The 20,917-nt window shown below is 42.7% G+C and overlaps 1 protein-coding gene across 6 annotated transcripts in view; it reads left to right on the forward strand.

The window, feature by feature from the left end:
- The window catches only part of CRK (CRK proto-oncogene, adaptor protein), a 49,712-nt gene that overhangs the window by 10,568 nt on the left and 18,227 nt on the right, over positions 1–20,917 (forward strand). For 3 of the 6 annotated variants that reach the window (XM_073315697.1, XM_073315694.1, XM_073315696.1), the window contains exon 2: positions 18,933–19,468. In XM_073315697.1, the coding sequence (XP_073171798.1) occupies positions 18,933–19,468 (536 nt within the window). Of the gene's footprint in view, positions 1–6,749; positions 6,890–18,932; positions 19,469–20,917 lie in introns of those variants that run through there. The other 3 variants (XM_073315699.1, XM_073315700.1, XM_073315698.1) reach the window with 2 other exon arrangements.

The following is a 20,917-nucleotide window of genomic DNA, read 5'->3' on the forward strand; positions in this document are numbered from 1 at the left end:
AAGTTCCTTTTTGGTTGTAATTAGGAATAAATATCTTTCTAAGGTAAAGACTATTGGAGACCATGAAGTCTTACACCTTTTTTTTTTTTTTTTTTTAATATATACTGTTCTAATAAATTAGTGTTTTAAGTATTGACCAGTCAATTGACCAGTTATTTTTGGACCGGTAAAATGACCAAACCTAGCACAAGGGGCAGGGAGAGGGGCATGGACTCCCCACCCTAGAAGGGCAAGGACCCTGCAGACCACACAAGGGGGGGAGAATGTGAGGCTGCCACATGTCCTGTACCCTAATTCTTCCCATTCACACTGCCACTTATCTCCATGTCACCTTTTCCACTCCCCCGATTTGAGCCCCCAACCCCTTTTCCAGGCCTACCCGTGCCTCTCCCTCTCCTCACTGCAACCTCAAATCCCTGCTCCTTATTCTCAACACTGTTCAGCCCCCTAATCCCCTTTGCAACACACATTTGCATGTGTGTGTATTTTCTTTTAAAAAATTATAGTAAAGCACCAACTCCGCAATAGTTAAGATGAACACCAAGCATTCTGTTTAAAACTAGACTCTTCTAAGTGCTCTAAAATGAAGTGAGCTGTAGCTCACGAAAGCTTCTACTCAAATAAATTGGTTAGTCTCTAAAGTGCCACTAGTACTCCTTTTCTTTTTGCGAATACAGACTAATACAGCTGCTACTCTGAAACCTGTCTTTAAAACTAGACTCTTCTAAGTGCTCTAAAATCCACTCAGATTGCTTTGAAATTTTGTCTGCCTCATGGAGGCATGGAGTTTGGTCAGTGAACCAAATTGGGGCCCTTTGAACAAAGGGTTCCTGAGATTTAGCCCCTGGGAAAATAACAGCTCTTCTTAAAGCTGACATGTTTTGGCAATGAGTTGTGTGCATAGATAGAGCTTAAACCAGGGCTGAGATCATTATACCAGGGTCTCAAATGCTTGGAAGTTACCCCAACAGAATACATGCCACCCACTAGCCGTTTGGGAGAAATCAAATTACGTTATTAGCCAAAGAGTGGTTCTTCAGTGAGGCGCATCAGCATTTGACATGCGTGGCATTGCATCAAACCGATTCCACTGAGCATGTGTGGGCCGACAAGGTTTTTAGCTTTGAAAGTTTCACACCAGCTGGATGGCTTGAGAATAAGCAGTAGTCCTTTGACCCAGACCCAGCCAGCTACTGTCAGTTGGATTCTTGCAGTAGGCAAAAGTCTGGAAAAGCTCAGAGGGCATATTGCTAAAATTTCTTTCTTGGTGGGAGGGGGTGGGGTATTTTTGGTGGCTGTAATCAAAATATGTATATATTTTTAAATTATATATGCAAATGGTTACTGGCAGAGGAGGGGCATTTTAGAGAGTGGAGAACTGGGAGGAATAGAGGTGAAAGGGGGTTAGGACTACATAAAGGGGACAGGGATTTTGGGGATGAGTGGTCGGGGAGATGAGAGGGGTTTGGGGGCTCGGGGGAGGGAAAGATACACTGAGAAGGGTGCATATGGGGATGAGTATTAATTTCTGTATTAATTTTCATGGGGTGTTTTCTCAAGGCTTGTCTACATTTGAAACACTACAGTGACACAGCTGTACTTCAGTGTAGATGCTACCTACACCAGTGCAAGGGGTTCTCCTGCTAGGGTATGTAATCCACCTCTCCAAGAGGCAGTAGCTATGTCGATGGAAAAATTCTTCCATTGACCTAGGGATATCTACGCTGGGGGTTAGGTCTGCTTAACTACGTTGCTCAGGGATATGGATTTTTCATACCCCTGAGCAACAAAGTAGGTTGACCTAACTTTTTGATGTAGACCAGGTCTCATTCAACTGAGACTATCACATTGAGATGAATGGGCTACTTCACATGTCTCTGAGCCTCCTATGGCTTCAGAATTATCCTGTGGTGGAGAGATGCATATAGAAAAGCAGTCACTGGTGACTAATTTCATAAATATTATAACAGAGTGGTAAGAGTGAGTTTTTCAAAGAACAGTATTTATAAATGTTCCAAAATCTGCATGTGAGCTGACCTATCTTGAAATCTGCTGTGCTTTATGGGATGTAGGGTAGGATTAGTGATCCAAATTTGGGGTCATTTATGCAAAATGTTCCTTAAACAAAGGCCCTCCCCCTGAAAAAAACAGGTTGTCTTTAAGTACACAGAATTTACCAACTTTTTTTTATGTGCACCAAGCTTCTAAAACGCTGATAGTTTAATGGGATGGAAGGGGGAGGGTGAACTGGAAACAGTGGCAGGGGGGCTATATGTTGTGGGGGAATAGTGGGGGGGGAAGGACGGAGAGAGAGACACTAGTTTTTTTTTTTTCTCATATGCTTAAAGTTACTATAACCACCACATAATAAAAATGTCAAGTTCTTGGGACATGGATAATGTCTGAGTTTTTTCTCACCGGCTTCATTAGCAACTACTCACTAGAGACATTTGAAAGCATGACCATTATCCCCATTCTACTACAAAAAATTGCACAGGTTTGGGGGGCTCTTATTAATCACATAGCATTTGTGTGACTTAGTGAAAAGAATAGCAGTCTGGGACTCAAAACCTGAGCTGTATTCCCGGCTTTGCCTCTGGCTTGTTGGGTGATTTTGACCAAGTCACTTCACCCCGCTCGGTGCCTCAGTTTCCTCATCTCTGCAATCTCTTTGAGATTTACTGATGAAAAACGCTTTGTAAGAGCTAAGTGCTCTCATTATTTGTCCAGGAGTGTCTCAGAGAACTGCACACCTACATGAAAATTAAAAGTATCTGAATGACCACTGTCATCTCTCTTTTTTTTTTTTTAGGACATTTAAATGGCAAACTTCATTAACACAGAATTACGGTTGTTTGGCGGTAGCGTGTGCCTCTTTATGTGCTTAACATAAAGTTAAGCAAAACTCAAACTTGTGAAAACAAAGAAATAAAGAGTTAAGGTACATGCCCACACAGCTTTGTCCTGTGCTGAACAGGAGCTCCCCACACTCATATACGGAGAGAACACCACATCTACTAAATCTTGCAGTTCTTTCAACCCCTTCATCCTTATACACAGCCTTATAGACTAACCTTTCATTAAACCCACACACAACACTCATCTCTCACTGAATTGCTGACAGATCCCCATGGCAAAACCAAGAAGATTTCTGTGCCCCACTGCTGACACAACCTACACAATACAGTATTGAAATGAAGGATATTGGATCTCTGTGTTCACATGCACCTCTTTCCTTTGATCACACACACTGGGGTCAGGAAGAGAAGCTCTCTCATACATACTCAGGGCCACCAGCTCTCATATCACAATCGAAACTCTTCCAAGCCACTCCAGTTAATTCTTCCACCATTCAATACTGCTACATCTAACACAGTGAATGCAGCTGGAGTTTGTGCAGATAATTCACACTGGTTCTTGCCAGATCCAGGAGGACAGAGTTATGGTTGTATGGGGTGTACATTAACTCTTAGCTGTGTTTCCTAGTTTTGCATGAGACTGTAGGAAAATTAGGGTTGTGCCTATTTAGAGAGCTGAACTCTTTTCTTGAATAATATATTAAATTTTGTTCTCTCAAAGGGGTAGTGAGTGCCATGCACTAGCTGGAGTAAGGGTGGGGTGATTGAGACCATTGTGCCAGGAGCAGGGCCCTGGTTTGATCCCCAACTGTGGGCAAAAAAAATTGGTAGAATCTGTCAACCTTGAGGAAAAGCTGGTTTGGGGTTTTGTTTGTTTTTTCTATTGGCCCTCCTTTCCTGTCCTGCTCCCTTGGGGACGCAGGAACCTCTTGCTCATATGACCCTGAATTTGGATAAGTAACCCTATCCTGTGTTCCCATGAGGCACACTAAATTTCAAGGCAGTCCAAGCAATCGTGGATTTTAGAACTTGTCATTTTTTAAACAAAAAGATGTTGTTAATCTTAACTATAGCAGAGTTGGCCCTTCTGTAGTAAGAGAATGACATGAAATCTAAAGAGACAAAGAATGGGCTGCTTTAAGGGTGGTTATGCCTTCTGACTACACTCTGAAAATGAAGTGGAATGGTAAGTATTTTACCCCAGAATAGGTTTCCAGACTTAGGAGGTGTTAAACCCCCCTCCCCCCCAATAAACAATCTTCCAGTATTGCTCCTGTGAGTAATTATCCCCGTTTTACAGATGGGGAAACTGACTCAGAAGTGATTTGTCCATTGTCAGAAAGGGAATTTGTCTCAACCTGAGAGATGAGTTGAAGGGTCTCTGGCTCTGACCTGTGCTTAGATTACTAGAACACCTCTTCCACATAATGTCTCATCCCTCCCACAAAAAATATAAATTGTTAAATTCTAGATAGTTTTTTGTCTTCAGCCCACGCCTCCACTTCCTGATCAAAGGGAAAGATTTGGATTGCTGCTTTGACCTCCTGAGCAGGACAGAACAGGACAGAGGCCAAGTTGAGACACCATAACTAGTTAAGAAAAAATTCAGCCCTTTGTATGTCTTGACCAAATGAGCCAGCTGAAGGAGTTGGGGGACAGTGCTGCTGATTAGGGTGTGAGAGGAAGAAGCTAGAGAACTACTCTTTCCCTAGTAACACTGGATTGGAGGTGGTGGGGGAAGGTGAGAGAGTCATTCTCCAAGTAGCCTCATGCTGGAACTTTTGCCAGGAGCTGTCTCCTTTGACAGCAAGTTTACCTTGGTAGCTTGACACCTGATCCCCCCCCCACATTATTCCCTCCTTGAGTATTGTTCCACCAGAAGATGAGGGCAATGTGCTACTGGAACTGGCTCCTGCAGGAACAGACCTGGAAGATAATGGTTTTACCTCTACAAACAAATATTTCCCTTGCTATTATAATGTGTTCTTGTTCCTTGCGATAATATCAGAGTACCTCACACATCAATATATCCTCATTACAACCTCTGTGAAGTACGAAAGTGTAGTAAACACTTAAAAGTTTAATAGATTTTTTTTAATTTTTTTTCTAAGGCCAGAGAGGAACTATATGTTAATCTAATCTGACTTCCTGTATCACATGGGCCTTGGAACTTTACCTAATAATACCTGTTAGTTAAGGGAATTATTCTTCCCTGCTATGTAAGTAAACCCTATCAAGCTCAATAACTTGTGGTTGAACTAGAGGATTCCTGCTTTACAGACTCTAAATGATGGAGAATTTACCATTTTCCTTGTGGCTGTGTTATTATTTAAACTAATTGTTAAAAAGTTAAATTTTTCTAACTCTGACTTCTAGCTATGGGGTGTTATGACCTTTTTTGCTACAATTTATGTGGTATGTGTATATGTGGTAATATGTGGTATGTCCTCTCTGTTTCTAGGTATTTAGCTGGGGATTGTGTTGCTTCCTAATATTCTTTGATAAGCTAACTAGATTGAGCTGCTTAAGTTTTTCATTGTAAAGAGTTTCAGAGTAGCAGCCGTGTTAGTCTGAATCCACAAAAAGAACAGGCGTACTTGTGGCATCTTAGAGACTAACAAATTTATTCGAGCATAAACTTTCGTGAGCTACAGCTCACTTCGTCGGATGCATACTGTGGAAAGTGTAGAAGATCTTTTATACACACAAAGCATGAAAAAATACCTCCCCCCACCCCACTCTCCTGCTGGTAATAGCTTATCTAAAGTGATCACTCTCCTTACAATGTGTATGATAATCAAGGTGGGCCATTTCCAGCACAAATCCGGGGTTTAACAAGAACGTCTGGGGGGGTAGGAAAAAACAAGGGGAAATAGGTTACCTTGTATAATCACTTAGCCACTCTCAGTCTCTATTCGAGCCTAAGTTAATTGTATCCAATTTGCAAATGAATTCCAATTCAACAGTTTCTCGCTGGAGTCTGGATTTGAATTTTTTTTGTTGTAATATCGCAACTTTCATGTCTGTAATCACGTGACCAGAGAGATTGAAGGATGACCCAGCACTCTCACAAATCTTGAGAGACAGGCCAGTCCTTGCCTACAGACAGCCCCGCAACCTGAAGCAAATACTCACCAGCAACCACATACCACACAACAGAACCACTAACCCAGGAACCTATCCTTGCAACAAAGCCCATTGCCAACTGTGCCCACATATCTATTCAGGGGACACCATCACAGGGCCTAATAACATCAGCCACACTATCAGAGGCTCGTTCACCTGCACATCCACCAATGTGATATATGCCATCATGTGCCAGCAATGCCCCTCTGCCATGTACATTGGTCAAACTGGACAGTCTCTACGTAAAAGAATAAATGGACACAAATCAGATGTCAAGAATTATAACATTCATAAACCAGTTGGAGAACACTTCAATCTCTCTGGTCACGCGATTACAGACATGAAAGTTGCGATATTACAACAAAAAAACTTCAAATCCAGACTCCAGCGAGAAACTGTTGAATTGGAATTCATTTGCAAATTGGATACAATTAACTTAGGCTTGAATAGAGAGTGGGAGTGGCTAAGTCATTATGCAAGGTAACCTATTTCCCCTTGTTTTTTCCTCCCCCCCGCCCCCCCCCCTGACGTTCTTGTTAAACCCTGGATTTGTGCTGGAAAAGGCCCACCTTGATTATCATACACATTGTAAGGAGAGTGATCACTTTAGATAAGCTGCTACCAGCAGGAGAGTGGGGTGGGGGGAGGTATTTTTTCATGCTTTGTGTGTATAAAAGATCTTCTACACTTTCCACAGTATGCATCCGATGAAGTGAGCTGTAGCTCACGAAAGCTTATGCTCAAATAAATTGGTTAGTCTCTAAGGTGCCACAAGTACTCCTTTTCTTTCTGTAAAGAGTGCTTTCCAGAGTCACTTTTTTTTTTTGTAGCTCTCCTGTGATCTTTCGCCCGTTTTTCAACATAACTTTGAAAGTGCATGTGCTGGAAAAGGACACACTATTTTGGTAGGTTTCAGAGTGCTGTATACAAAGGTATTATCGCTTCCCTTCTACTCATCCAAAGATCATGTTAGCTGCAGTATTTTACTGGGAGCTAATATTCTCTTGGTTATCTACAATAACCTTTATATCCTCCTAGGGCTTGTCTTCACATCATCAGTTATCTTGAGTTAGTACCACTTGAATTATTGCAGACATGCTTCAAAACAATACTGGAGTTAAACAGAGTGATTAATTAGCAGCACAGTTGTTGGATTAGCGGCTGATGAATTGTTGTTTGCTGTTGCATCCACACTGCATTACTAGCTCCAGTATCAGCATCGCTGGAGCATTAACACATCCCAAAAGGCCTTCTAGCTGGAGTTTAAAGCACCACTTAATGTGAGTTAGAAATTTTTGTGTGTGGACAGGAGTTAGGGGTAACACTAGATTTATAACTTGAGCTAACTGCTGTGAAGACACACCCTTAGAATCACTGCTCTGCAGGATACAGTTCTTCCAACTCCTACTCCCCCATTGATTTCAGAGGGGCCGCTCATGGAGTTAGGTGTTACTCAGTGTGAGAGAGGCCGGGTCTACACTACAAAATTAAGTCAATGTAAGCGGCCTAGTGTCAACCTAGCTGTCCATGTGTATGCTTAAATTTGTCTCCTGCCAAGTATATGCCCCAATACAGCGATGCAGTAAAACCACCTCCCTGAAAGGCGTTAAGCCATGGGGTGGTTGATGTACTGCTAATGTAGACTGTCCTCTAGCAACTGTACTACAATGCCTGACACTGACCCCCTCTGGTCACAGTTGTGAACTTCACTGCCCAGGGGATACAGAGAATGGAAGCCACTCTGCATATTTTTGAAATGCATTTTCCTGATTGCCCAGCTTGGCGAACACACCTTGCAGCCCTCCCGTGTTGTGTGCAGCTGCCCAACCGATCACGCTGGCTACATGCTCCAGATGTGTTCCTGCCTGAAGTAGACAGGAGGTATGGGTATTGGATCAGCTATGGAGCAGATGTAGAAACGTGGACATCTATGAGCAGATTGCACGGGGGATGCAGCAGAAGGGGTACAACAGCAGTGTCACGTGAAAGCCAAGGAACTGCAGCAGGCATATCAGAAGGCCAGGGAGGCCAACAGTTGATTTAGTGCTAAGATGCAGACCTGCTGCTTGTACAATGAGCTCCATGTCAGACTTGGCGGAGACCTCACCAGCACACTGCAGAGCACCATGGATACCTCGGTGGAGCCAGAGAGACAAACCCCTGCTGTGAATGGTGAGGAGGATGAGGGACATGTGACCTGAGGGTCAAGCTAAGCCTCAAGCCAGGATCTGTAAGAGACTCCACTGCAGTCTCATCAGTCCCAGCAGCTAAGCACAGGCGAGTCTGATGCAGGGGAAGGAACCTTAGGTAAGTGTGTGAATGCATTTCCCATTACAATGTTTAAATGTACAAATGGTGCCCCATCCCAACTTAACAGGACCCAAGTAGTGACGTTTAATTTACTTATACTAGAAGTGGTAACTGTCCAAAAAAAAGAAAGGTAGAGCTGTTATCTGCTGTTCATTGCCCCGTAGATTTAAGGGTGGAGGGTGGCATATGGATCAGTTTGTTTATGTACACAGACATTCCTGGAATTCTCCAGAGAGATCTCAATGAAACTTTTGTGAGGGCACTCAGCAATTCTCTCTTGACAGTTTCTAGGGATGTCAGCCTTATTTCTTCCTCTATGGTAAGATACTTTCCCATACCAGTCCGCGACTTTGGCAATCACCACTGCAGCAAAGGCTAGTGTATGTGGGGCCAGGCAGCTTCAGTACACCAGCAGCAGCTGTGCTGTCTGTGCCTATGTTACCCTCAGGAGTGAGATATCAGCTAAAATTACCACCGTGCCTTTTCCATGCCTTTTCCATGGGCATAAGTGTAGGGCAACAGAGGCTGAAAATTTGTTTTGTGCAACCGAATTCCCTTCCCCTCCAATGCCTCTGCTCGGCCATACTCACCATGGCTGGGGCTGGGGCTGGTGAGCACTGCTGTGCACAGGCACTCCCAGGCTGAAGTGTCAATAACCATTCCTTGTTTAAAACTTTAAGGGAGCCAAGGGAAGGGTGTTATGAAACATAACTTTCACTTTTCCTGGTGTTATACACAGAATACCTCTGTATGTTTTGTCTGTAGCTGCTGCTGTTGTGGTGTTGAGAGGTCCTCCCTACACTCCCATGGAACGTCTGACCATGATAAGGAGGAGAAAGAAGAGGATATGTGCAGAGAGATCCTGCAAGCTAGTGCTGCATCGGATCACGAAAAGAGGGCCTGGAGGGTGAATGTTGCAGACAGTATGGAGAGGGAAAGAGTGGATAGGAGAAGGAAATGTACCAGGACATAATGGGCCTTCTTCATCAGCAAACACAAATCCTTTAGACCTAAGTTCCTTTTAAGCTGCGCAGCCATGCAGCAGCCTGTTTACTGCTGCCCCACTGACCTGTCGCGGCCAGGGGAGGGGTGCGCCATAGGTGCCCACTTCCCTTGTAACCAGGGGGGTACATGACCCCCACCTCCGCTCCGGGCCCCGCCCCTACTCCACCTCTTCCCCCAAGTCCCTGCCCGCATCCCGCTTCTTCCCTGCCTCCTCCCCCGAGTGTGCCCTGTCCCCACTCCTCCCCCTCCCTCCCTCCCGCTGCTTTCTATACACTGCAAAACAGCTGTTAGCAGGGGCGGGAGGTGCTGGGAGGGAGGAGTTAGTCAGCGGGGCTGCTGGCAGGTGAGAGGCACTGGGGGGCGGGGGTAGCTTGGCTGCTGGTGAGTGCTGCTGAGCAGCACCCGATAATTTTCTCTCTGGTTGCTCCAGCCCTGGAGTACCCATGGAGTCGGCACCCTAGGGGGGCACCCCAACTCAGCCCCGGACCTGCGTGACCGGGGCACTCCTCCTGCAACTCAGCCCCGGCTCAGACCTGCTGGGGGAGGGGTACCTAGCCCACAGCCCCAGCCCCCAAGCTGCCGCGCCGGGAAGAGGCACCTCTTCCCACCCCAGCCCAGGTGCTGCTGCAGGGAGAGAGAGCTGGGGGGAGTCTTCTCTCCCCGCCATAGCCCTGGAGCACCCTCCTGCACCCCAAACCTCTCATCCCCAGCCCCACTGCGGAGCCCTCACCCTATGCACCCCAGCCCTGAGCTCCTCAGCCCCACTCTTATCCCTGCATCCCGAGCCGGAGCCCTCATACCCCTGCACCCCAACCCTCTGCTGCAGCCCTGAGCCCCCCTCCCACACTCCGAACCCCTTGGCCCCACCCCCACCACATTAATTTTGTTATGTGCACCAATATGAAGGTGCTGTGTCACACACAATTTATTCTGTATATGTGTGGGAAAAATTAGAGGGAACACTGCTGCAGACTCTGGTTGACCTACAGGTTCAACAATCATGGGTTCACCTCCCTTTGCAGTCAGTGGAGAACTCCATTTTACACCTTTCTACACCTCCAGCCCCAACTTTCCACGTGGCATCAGGGAATGCATCCATAACCCCTACCACTCCACGCCAGTGGACAGTAAGGAGAACCATAGCTTCACATGCACTGATGTGTGAGAGCCACTATTGCTCTATGTGTAGCCAAAATGAACTGAAAAGGACATGAATGTTCTGTCTCCTTGTTAAGTTCTGTTAATTTATTTCAGAAGTTTTTATTGTATTTGTTTTTTTTAATTGTACCCTAGTTTTTTTTTACACTGGTTTTGGTTCTCAATAAAAAATATTTTTTGGTAAATAATTCATCTTTATTACTTCACAACATATGCTGCAGAATGCCTAGCACTTCTGAAAGCATTCACTACTTGTTGTGCAGGTGGACAAAACTTATGGGATCAGTGACAAAAACTCAGTGTAATAATTGTAAATGTACAAAAAGCACTGGAAAATTAATAAGTCCATTAACAAACTGTTATATTCATAAATGTACAGCAAGCACCATACAATTCCTAATAGCCACCAAAACTCCACGGCAGATAGAGCACGTTCGCCCCTCCCATCTTACTGTGGCTGACTGTTGAAATGCCCTTTCAAGGCCTCCCCCAGCTGCATAGCTCCACATTGAGCTCTTGTAATAGCCCTTGTGTCTGGCCGTTCAAAGGCAGCAGACAGCCACTCCACATTTTTCCTCCATCCCAGCAGCACCTTTTTCCCCTTTGCCTCACAGATATTATGTAGAATGCAACAGGCAGCTATAACCATTGGGATACTTCTCTCATTCATATCCGGTCTTGAGTAAACAACCCCAGCATCCCTTCAGTCTACCAAAAGCGCATTCAGTCTCATTCTGCACCTGCTGAGCCAGTAGTTAAATCTCTTCTTGGTGCTGTCAAGGTGGCTGGTGTATGGCTTCACAAGCCAGGGTTAGGCCAGGTACCCCAGGATCACTGTTGGCATTTCAACATCACTAACAGTAATCCGCCAGTCAGGAAAGAATGTCCCTGCTTGCAGCTTTCTGAACAGTTCTGTGTCCTTAAAGATGCAAGCATCATGCACCTTCCATGACCAGCCAGTGCGGATAGCAGTGGAGCATCTCTGGTGATCCACCAATGTTTGCATAATCTTGGAAAAGTAGCCTGTTCTGTTGATGTACTCAGTGGCAAGGTGGGCTGGTGCCAAAATAGGGATGTGTGTGCCATCTAACATCCCACTGCAGTTTGGGAACCCCATTGCTGCAAATCCATCCAGTATGTCCTGCACGTTACTGCGAGTCACAGTCCTGCATAGCAGGAGACCATTAATGGCCCCCCATTGTAGATTTTCCAAGTCCAAAGTGATGTCCTACTGACTGGTAGCAATCTGGTGTTGCAAGGTTTTAGAAGGCAATCATCACTCACTTAGCTGACAGTACGGCTATCATTCTAGTCTCCCTGTGCTAGAGGGCTGGGGTGAGTTTGGCATACAGATCCAGGAATGTGGTCTTTTGCATCTGACAGTTCTGCAGCCACTGCTCATCATCCAAACCTGCATTATGATGTGATCCCAGTCAGTGCTTGTTTCTTGGGCACAGAAGCAGCACTCTCTCTGGTCTGCAACTGCTCTGTGAATGCCACCACCATCCTTGAATTGTTTTTTGCTATATCACACAGCAAACTGTCCTCCACAAAATCTTCATGTCACCCAATGCTTACTATGGCTCTGCAAATGCCAGAGGATCATTCATCCTCTGCTTGTAACAGTCATGACAATAGTGCAGAGTTGTTTGGGCTTCATGCTTCTGTCAGAGATGGCAGACAGAAGTGCTTGTTACTCCTGTGCAACTTGTTTCTACCTCACCAATTTCCCAAAAGGCAGTGTGCTGGAGAATGGCAAGTTTCGCATTAGGATACCTACCTATGGTGCACCACACACTACATTGACACAAACACCTGGTGAGTATGTGAAGTGCCAATGCAAGGAAACAAGTATGTGCATGCACAAGTGATATGCAAACTGCAGTGGCTTTATGCCAACATAACTTGTCAATCAAAGTTTGTAGTGTAGATGTGACCTAAGGATGCCAGAATGTGATCCAGAATATTTAAGTGATTTGTCCATGAGCACACAAGGAGATTGACAGAAATAGGAATTGAACCCAGAACTTTTGAGTTCCAGATCAGTGTCTCCCTAGGGGTGACAAAGTTTTGATCCAGATAGTCCCCTCTAACTAGCCCACTGAGAGAGAGTTCTTAACCCTGTTGCAGGTGGCCAAATCTGATGCCACTGGCCTTAGATCATCACTTCAGTAGAGCACATTGTTCTCTTCCAACTTGGAAGCCTTCTCTTTAGTTTGGCTAGAAATGATAGAAATTCATAAGCATGGACTTTCCAAGCAGGTGGCTTATGTTGTGGCATCTCAGAGGCCATCTACAGCTTGAGGTAAAAAGGTTTGCTGTGTGGTACATACAGGCCCAATTGGCCCCTTTTACTTGTCCTGTGCAAAAATGCTTAACACTATCCAGATAAGTTTGGCAGCTATTTCAGGTTATTGTACCCTAGCAGAAGTTAGACTCTACAGCTCTTTGTCATAAGGTTCAGACAGTTCAGGGCAACTGCACCTGTATTTTTCGCTTAGTGGCCCAGTAAGGACATCCACACTCTGGCTGTCAGCTGTTAGCTGTCTTGAGTGGATCCCTGTCCCTCTCCCTTCTGACCCAAAGTATTTCTAGGTTGCACAGTTTCTTGTGTTCACTGTGTATTTCCCACTACAGATAAGTTGCCCAAGGATACCTGCTTCCTTTCTTTTCAGAGACTAACAGGTGTAATTGCTACAGTTATAAGCAGGGCTGTCAAGCAAGTGCAAAAATTAATCGTGCTGCTAATCAATAATAGAATACCATTTATTTAAATATTTTTGGATGTTTTCAACATTTTCAAATACATTTATTTCAATTACAACACAGAATACAAAGTGTACAGTGCTCACTTTATATTTATTTTTATTACAAATATTTGCACTGTAAAAATAAAAGAAATAGTATTTTTCAATTCCCCCATTGCAAGTACTGTAGTGCAATTTCTTTATCATGAAAGTTGAATTCATAAATGTAAAATTATGTAAAAAAAACCCCTGCATTCAAAAATAAAACAATGTAAAACTTTAGAGCCTACAAATCCACTCAGTCCTGCTTCTTGTTCAGCCAATTGCTCAGACAAACAAATTTGTTTACAGTTGCAGGAGATAATGCTGCCCATTTCTTGTTTACAATGTCACCTGAAGGTTAAAACAGGCGTTCACATGGCACTGTTGTAGCTAACATCACAAGATATTTGCGTGCCAGGTGCCCTAAAGATTTATGTCTCTTCTTGCTTCAACCATCATTCCAGAGGACATGAATCCATGCTGATGACTGGTTCTGCTCGATAACGATCCAAAGCAGTATGGACCGATGCATGTTAATTTTCATCATCTGAGTCAGATGCCACCAGCAGAAGGTTGATTTTTTTTTTTTGGTGGTTCAGGTTCTGTAGTTTCCACATTGGACTGTTGCTCTTTAAAAACTTCTGAAAGCATTCTCCACACCTTGTTCCTCTCAGATTTTGGAAGGCACTTCAGATTCTTAGACCTTAGGTTGAGTGCCATAACTATCTTTAGAAATCTCATATTGGTACCACCTTTGCGTTTTGTCAAATCTGCAGTGAAAGTGTTCTTAAAAGAAACAACATATGCTGGGTCATTAGCCAAACCTGCTATAACATGAAATATATGGCAGAATGCGGGTAAAACAGAGCAGGAGACATCCAATTCTTCCCCAAAGAGTTCAGTCACAAATTTAATTAATGCATTTTTTTTAAACGAGCATCATCAGCATGGAAACATGTCCTCTGGAATGGTGGCCGAAGCATGCAGGGGCATACGAATGTTTTAACATTGCAAGGCTCGCTACAAAAGTGCCTTGTGGATGCCTGTTCTCACTTTCAGGTGACGTAAATAATCAGGCAGCATTATGTCCCGTATATGTAAACAAACTTTTGTCTTCGTGATTGGCTGAACTAGAAGTAGGACTGAGTGGACTTGTAGGCACTAAAGTTTTACTTTGTTTTGTTTTTGAGTGCAGTTCTGTAACAAAAATTCTACATTTGTAACTTGCACTTTCATGATAAAGAGATTGCACTACAGTACTTGCATTAGGTGAATTTAAAAATACTGTTTATTTTGTTTATCATTTTTAGAGTGCAAATATTAGTAATAAAAATAATATAAAGTGAACACTGTACACTTTCTATTCTGTGTTGTAATTGAAATCAATATATTTGAAAATGTAGAAAAACATCCAAAAATATTTAATAAATGTAACTTAAACCTATTGCTTAACAGTGTGATTAATACTGCGATTACTTTTTTAAAATCGCGATTAATTTTTTTGACTTAATCGTGAGAGTTAACTGCGATTAATTGACAGCCCTATTTATAAGTTCTCTACAGTTCTTTCTATGCAAACCTACTTTATTCTTAAGGTAAAAAGCATTATAGAGAAAACATTAAAAATAATAAAGACACCTACACAACTCTAACATGGAGTCTGGCAGGCACAGAACTTCCAACCCTACCCTAAGGATTGGAGCCCTCCGTGGACCAGGCGTCCTGTCCATTTGCTGGATCAGGAAGAAGCCCATGAGCCAGTTTAAAAAACAGGCTATTTGTCCCCAAACCCTTTCTTTGTTGGTCCTAGTTTAAACAACTGTATGCATATCTCTCTGGGTGGGTGGCTTCGACGGGCTGATAATGGAGGAAAGTACATTAGCATCCCTACTCCCTGCTAGAGAAGGTACATACAATGTCCTAACAACACATATATAATTACATTTTTAGTACAATGTTCCCCAAAGGTATTAACTGTAATTCAGTGAGGTTTAACTTAATTTAGTAAATTTCATCTTAATTCCATAAGGTTTGTTCAGGATAATGTAGGATATTGTCACATCTATCACTGTCACATCTATTTCAGTTTATTGTCTCTTAGTAGAAGTCTCTTAACACCACCCCCAATAAAAAGCCCTTGGTCATGGGATATTAGTGTGGCCTTGACAAAGCTTATCAAAGTTCTTTTAGAACCACTTATTTCCTATGAGCTCAAGTTCTTTACATGCAGTCATTTTGCTGGTGGCAATGACTTTGGTCTAATGACCAAGTTATACCAGTCTTTCCTGAGATAAAGTGGTGCTGCAGAGTTAGTGTTCTCTCCAGTGTGGTATTGGAGTTCCACACTAACGATCCTATTGGCCTGCCAACGTTCTTCCCACACCTGCCTGCCCATTCCAGAGAGACCTTTCTCCATATGCTTGATCTTAAAAGATCCCTGGGAGGACTAAAACCATTAGAAAATCAACACAATTTTTGCTTCATTTGATACCAGCACCATAGAGGATCATATCTTAGTGGATGCCTAATTGCATTTCATACTGGTGTGAAGTCTCCTGCCTCACCCATCCTGCCCTGAGCCCCCGCCGCATCCCTCCTGCACCCCAATCCCCTGCGCTGAGCCACCTCCTGCACTCCACACCCCCTCCTGCTCCCCTGCCTTGAGCCCCTTCCTGCACCTCAACCCCTTGCCCTGAGCCCCTTCCTGCACACCGTACCCCTTCCCACAACCTAACCCCCTGCTCCAGCCCTACAGTGATGGCCTTGCATACAATTTTCCCACCAGATGTGGCCCTTAGGCCAAAAAGTCCCCCTCCCCACCCCCCTGCAATAAGGTAAGGGAGGTTAAACTCTCACCACCCACCCCACCAAAAAAGTTTTGTTTTGTTTTGTTATAGGATGTCCCTTACTTTCAGTTAGATAATTTATACTTATGATTATATATTATAATGTAGGCATTTTGAGAGGTATCTAAATTCATACTTTCCTCTTTGTCTGCCCTATTGGCATTGGTCATGTTGGTTTTGCTCATTTGCTTACATTTCCTTTTGGATATCTCATTTCCGTGTGGATATTTCTTAGTCTGCCAGAATGTGAATCCTGGACTTACTGAGCGTACCTTATAATTTTGCTTCTCTAAAGATATTATCTAGGTGAATTCTCTCACCACAAACACCTCATCCCATAATTCTGAGAGGTACTTTTTTATACCCTTTTTCTCTGGTAGTATCTTTTGCTAGTTGATCATCTTTTCTTTCTGGGAGCATTATCTCCTGCTCAGTTGAAGGAACTACTTGGAATATTCAGGAAGTCAGCCTGAGCCAGTGATCCACCCTGGTAATGCTGCCCTTGATGGTCAAAACTGTCTTAAGAGCTAGGGAGAGTTCTTCTAGCCTTGCACTAAGGAACTAAGGCCCAGGAGCAAGAGTTCTGTTAGAGATCCTCTTTGGAGAAACAGATTTACAAGGTAAGCAACTCTTTTTTGATAGAAGGAAAATGGACTAGAATAGGAGCTTGAAGTATGAGTGTGCCCCCTCCTTACTCATCATACTTATTGAAGTGTGAATCTCTTTGTCTCCATTCCTCCCACAACAACTGGTTATACAATATATGGAATATCAGACTTATTGTTTTCTAAATAAAGTGAAGAACTTAAAACCAAGAAAAAAGAGAAACAGACATTTGGACAACTGAAACCAAGATTGGCAATTCATCTGTTGTATGTCATTCATAATGTATAGTAGTATGGGATGTGATTTATTTAGTTGAATATCTGTTGATACATTTGATATTATGGTTTATAACTCACCTGGCATTTGACAAATGTGAAGAAGGTGACTTATGCTAAGAGAAATTAGAACTAAAAGGTTAATGCACTTGTTGCAATGTTTTGGAAATGTATATTGCTATGTTGATTTGTATAAAATGGGTGTTTATGACTTTCATAAAAAAATACACTTAAAAAAAGGAAGAATAGCCTCATTTGTGTTGGCTCCAAAGCCAAGCTGCTAAAAACTCTTTGTAGTGTTTAGTATCTGTCTTCAAACACTATCTTAGGGCGTATCTTCACTAGCAACGTTAAAGCGCTGCCACGGTAGAGCTTTAACGTGGCTGTGTAGTTGCAGCACCAGTGCTGGGAGAACGCTCTCCCAGCGCTATAACCCCCTCCCCATCTCCACAAGGGGAGTAGCTCTCCCAGCGCTGGGGGTGCGGCTCCCAGCGCTGGTGCACTGGCTACACTTCCACTTTACAGCGCTGAAACTTGCAGTGCTCAGGGGGATGTTTTTTCACACCTCTCTATATTTTATTGCTCAAAAAATTTGGAGAAATAAACCCGAGCAGCGCTGTAAAGTGGCAGTGTAGACAAGGCCTTAGTGTGTTTTTTTGACTAACTACTAGTAACTAATTGTAACTGCAACATTGCTCTCTTGATGTAACATTCAGGACAGTGATGCTGTAAAGAGTAGAGGGCTAAAAAAGCTGAACGGTTCATTCTTTATCTTGGGCTTGTACCTAAAATTCATTCTATATCAAATACACAGATGTCTTATACTTTGGAAATGAAAATCCTGTACAGTCCCAAGTGAAAAGCTGAATGTGGGTGAGTTTATAGATGTGGTAGGTCGAAGACACACACAAGTAAGAAACAAAACTCCTTCAGAATAAACTTGGGAGTGAAAATCAGATTCGTATTAAATAGTAAAAATCTTCATTAACACAGAGTTAAGGTTGTTCAGTGATAGTTTCCAGAACATCAAGTTCAGCAAAACTCAAACTTGTGAAAACAAGGAAATACAAAGTTAAGGTAAATGCCCATGCAACTGTAACTCTTCCCCTCTGGAGCTGGAAGGAGCCCTTGGCAATTGTCTACATGTTTTAGGTATAGAGGTACTGAAAAGTGGAAGCAATAGGTCAGGCTGATTGGTACAGGTGCGTTTGTGATATAAGGAGATCTGTGGATTTGTTTGAGGAATGCAGAGGTGTGATTTTGATATGAGTGTATCTGGCTCTGTGCCCCCATGCATAGGATCAAATGAAAGAGGCGAATGTGTAACTTGAGGTTCCAGTCTGCATCATTTCAATAGAGAGTTGTGTAGGGTATGTCAGTAGCAGGGTGCTGGGGTTGACTTTTCATGGGTATGGTCAATAGTAAGAAGGGATATGAGAGCAGTCTGTGGATTTAATGATGGGTAAGGGAAGGTATAGGTTTAGGTGGTTTAAAAGGGTGTTAAGTGGTCATTAAATTTTACAGGAGTCAACCAGTTAGAGTTGAACTTTGAACGGAAAGATGGTCTTAATCTTAACTATAGCATAAGTGACCCACTGCTTTTTTGTTCTAGTCTGCCTAGCCCCACCTTCCTAGTTTGACAAACTTCACTTCTAAAAATTCCATTCCATCTGAATAAGATCCACACATTCTACCTCCCGATTCTGGAAGGTACAGGTTACTGTTCACTTCATTATTCTACCATATCAAACTTCAGTTTTCTTCCATGTATGCATATATACAAATCACTAACTATGTACAAAGGTTAGATACAATGAACAACATTATTCTGAAGTATAGTGCTTAATTCTGCATCAAATTATTCATCGGAAACGTCAATAATTTTCATAGAGATTAAGTTTCAATTTGTCACATTTTTATTATATTCTCTTTAATAATGTGCTGCCATTTTTCTTTTAGGGTTGAATCCCTCCAGATTCCGAATAGGTGACCAAGAGTTTGATTCATTACCATCTTTACTGGAATTCTACAAAATACATTATTTGGACACTACAACCTTGATAGAACCTGTTTCCAAATCCAAGCAGAATAGTGGAGTTATACTGAGGCAGGAAGAAGCTGAATATGTGCGAGCTCTCTTTGACTTTAATGGAAATGATGAGGAAGATCTTCCATTTAAGAAAGGAGACATACTGAGAATCCGGGATAAGCCTGAAGAGCAATGGTGGAATGCAGAAGACAGCGATGGAAAGAGGGGAATGATACCTGTTCCTTACGTGGAGAAGTATAGACCTTCCTCTGCTTCAGTATCTACTCTGATTGGAGGTAACCAGGATAGTTCCCACCCACAGCCACTGGGTGGGCCGGAGCCAGGGCCCTATGCCCAACCCAGCATCAACACTCCGCTCCCTAACCTTCAGAATGGCCCTATTTATGCCCGGGTTATCCAGAAGCGAGTCCCTAATGCCTACGACAAGACAGCCTTGGCTTTGGAGGTACATAATGGGCAAAAATTAGAAAGAAGAGATTTGTTCAAGGGATTTCCCTTTCAAACACATAGCCTTTGTAGGAATGCTGAGAGGGAGAAAGCATTTTAATATTACTCTTGATGTAAAACTAATAACTAGTTTAATGTTTTGGATGGAGACTTTATTTGAAATCTATTATAAATGACTAGAGAAGGTTCTGATAATTTATATTATAAAATGTTTAGGGTATTATATTCGCTGAACAAATAACCTATTTCACTTCAAGCATTACTAATATAGCAAGGCTTCCCCATCCACATTCTTATTCACTTCTTCATGCTTCTGAGTTTTTTTTTCCCCAATAACAAAGTTAAGAGTTCATAAACTGGTTAGTTTGGATACTTGGGCACAGTCTCTTTCCATTCCTAAGTAGGGATGCTGACTTCTCTCCCACACCTCCAGTTTAATAATACAAATGGTTCTATGGCAGGATTTATGTATGAGCTCCTTTAATAACACACTAAGATGGTGCTGATCATGCATGTGGTTTATCTAGAACATCACACACTGAAATAAGAGCACCTTTTAGGTGATTGCTTTTTCAGTACCTCCCTGTTTTTCATGTAGTCCTGGTAACTCTACATGTGGAAAGCATTGGGACGAGTGGATGCAGGATGCTTCTTGATGCATCACCACTTTTCCTTAAAGGGATTAATCATTTTTTGATTGTACATTCAAATAGTCATACATGAATTCTTTTCTTTTTTCCTTTAAAATGAAATGCCAAGGAAATAGGAGTACTGTATAGACACACTTCAACTAGATATCCTTAAAGTGAAGCTTGAGGGAATTGGGAGGAGGGCCTTCTCAGTGGTAGGCTCTCCTCTCAGGATGGCATGTAAAATGCATCTCTTTATCCAGGCTTTCCTTTAACTACAGTCTCTGGATTTTCTTTATTTAATCTGCTTCCTGTTGTCCACCATCTTGGATTCTTTCAGGGAAACTGAGACAGTTTCTGTGAGGAGGCACAGAGGAAGCGCTCCCAATTCTTGTGATATTTAGTTTTGTCTTGCATGGTATAAAATGTACCTAAATACCTCAGTGATGTGGACACTATACATAATTACAACATTATGAATAATGTTGTCATAGCAACAGTAGAAGTAATGTGGTGTTAATCAGATTATAGATGCATAACCTGGAAAATCCAAAACTTTTTTTCCTAAAGATATTGTAACTTGGCCAGGGTGCACGCATGTAACTTGTTACTATATATGTTGTTGCATTTATGCTTTAAAGGTGAAATGGAAAGCTAAAATAAAAATTTAAGTAAATCAAGAAATGTGCCTAGAATTAACCCACAAACAATTTTTCCAGGGTTTGAGGGACACTCAGCACATAGTTTTTAATTTTTAGAATTTCACAAAGCCCTAAAATTGTTTACTTTTCTGGGTTTACTGGAGACGGGCCCAGAAT

The sequence above is a fragment of the Lepidochelys kempii genome, chromosome 17 (assembly GCF_965140265.1).
Source record: "Lepidochelys kempii isolate rLepKem1 chromosome 17, rLepKem1.hap2, whole genome shotgun sequence".
Classification (NCBI taxonomy): Eukaryota; Metazoa; Chordata; order Testudines; family Cheloniidae; genus Lepidochelys; species Lepidochelys kempii.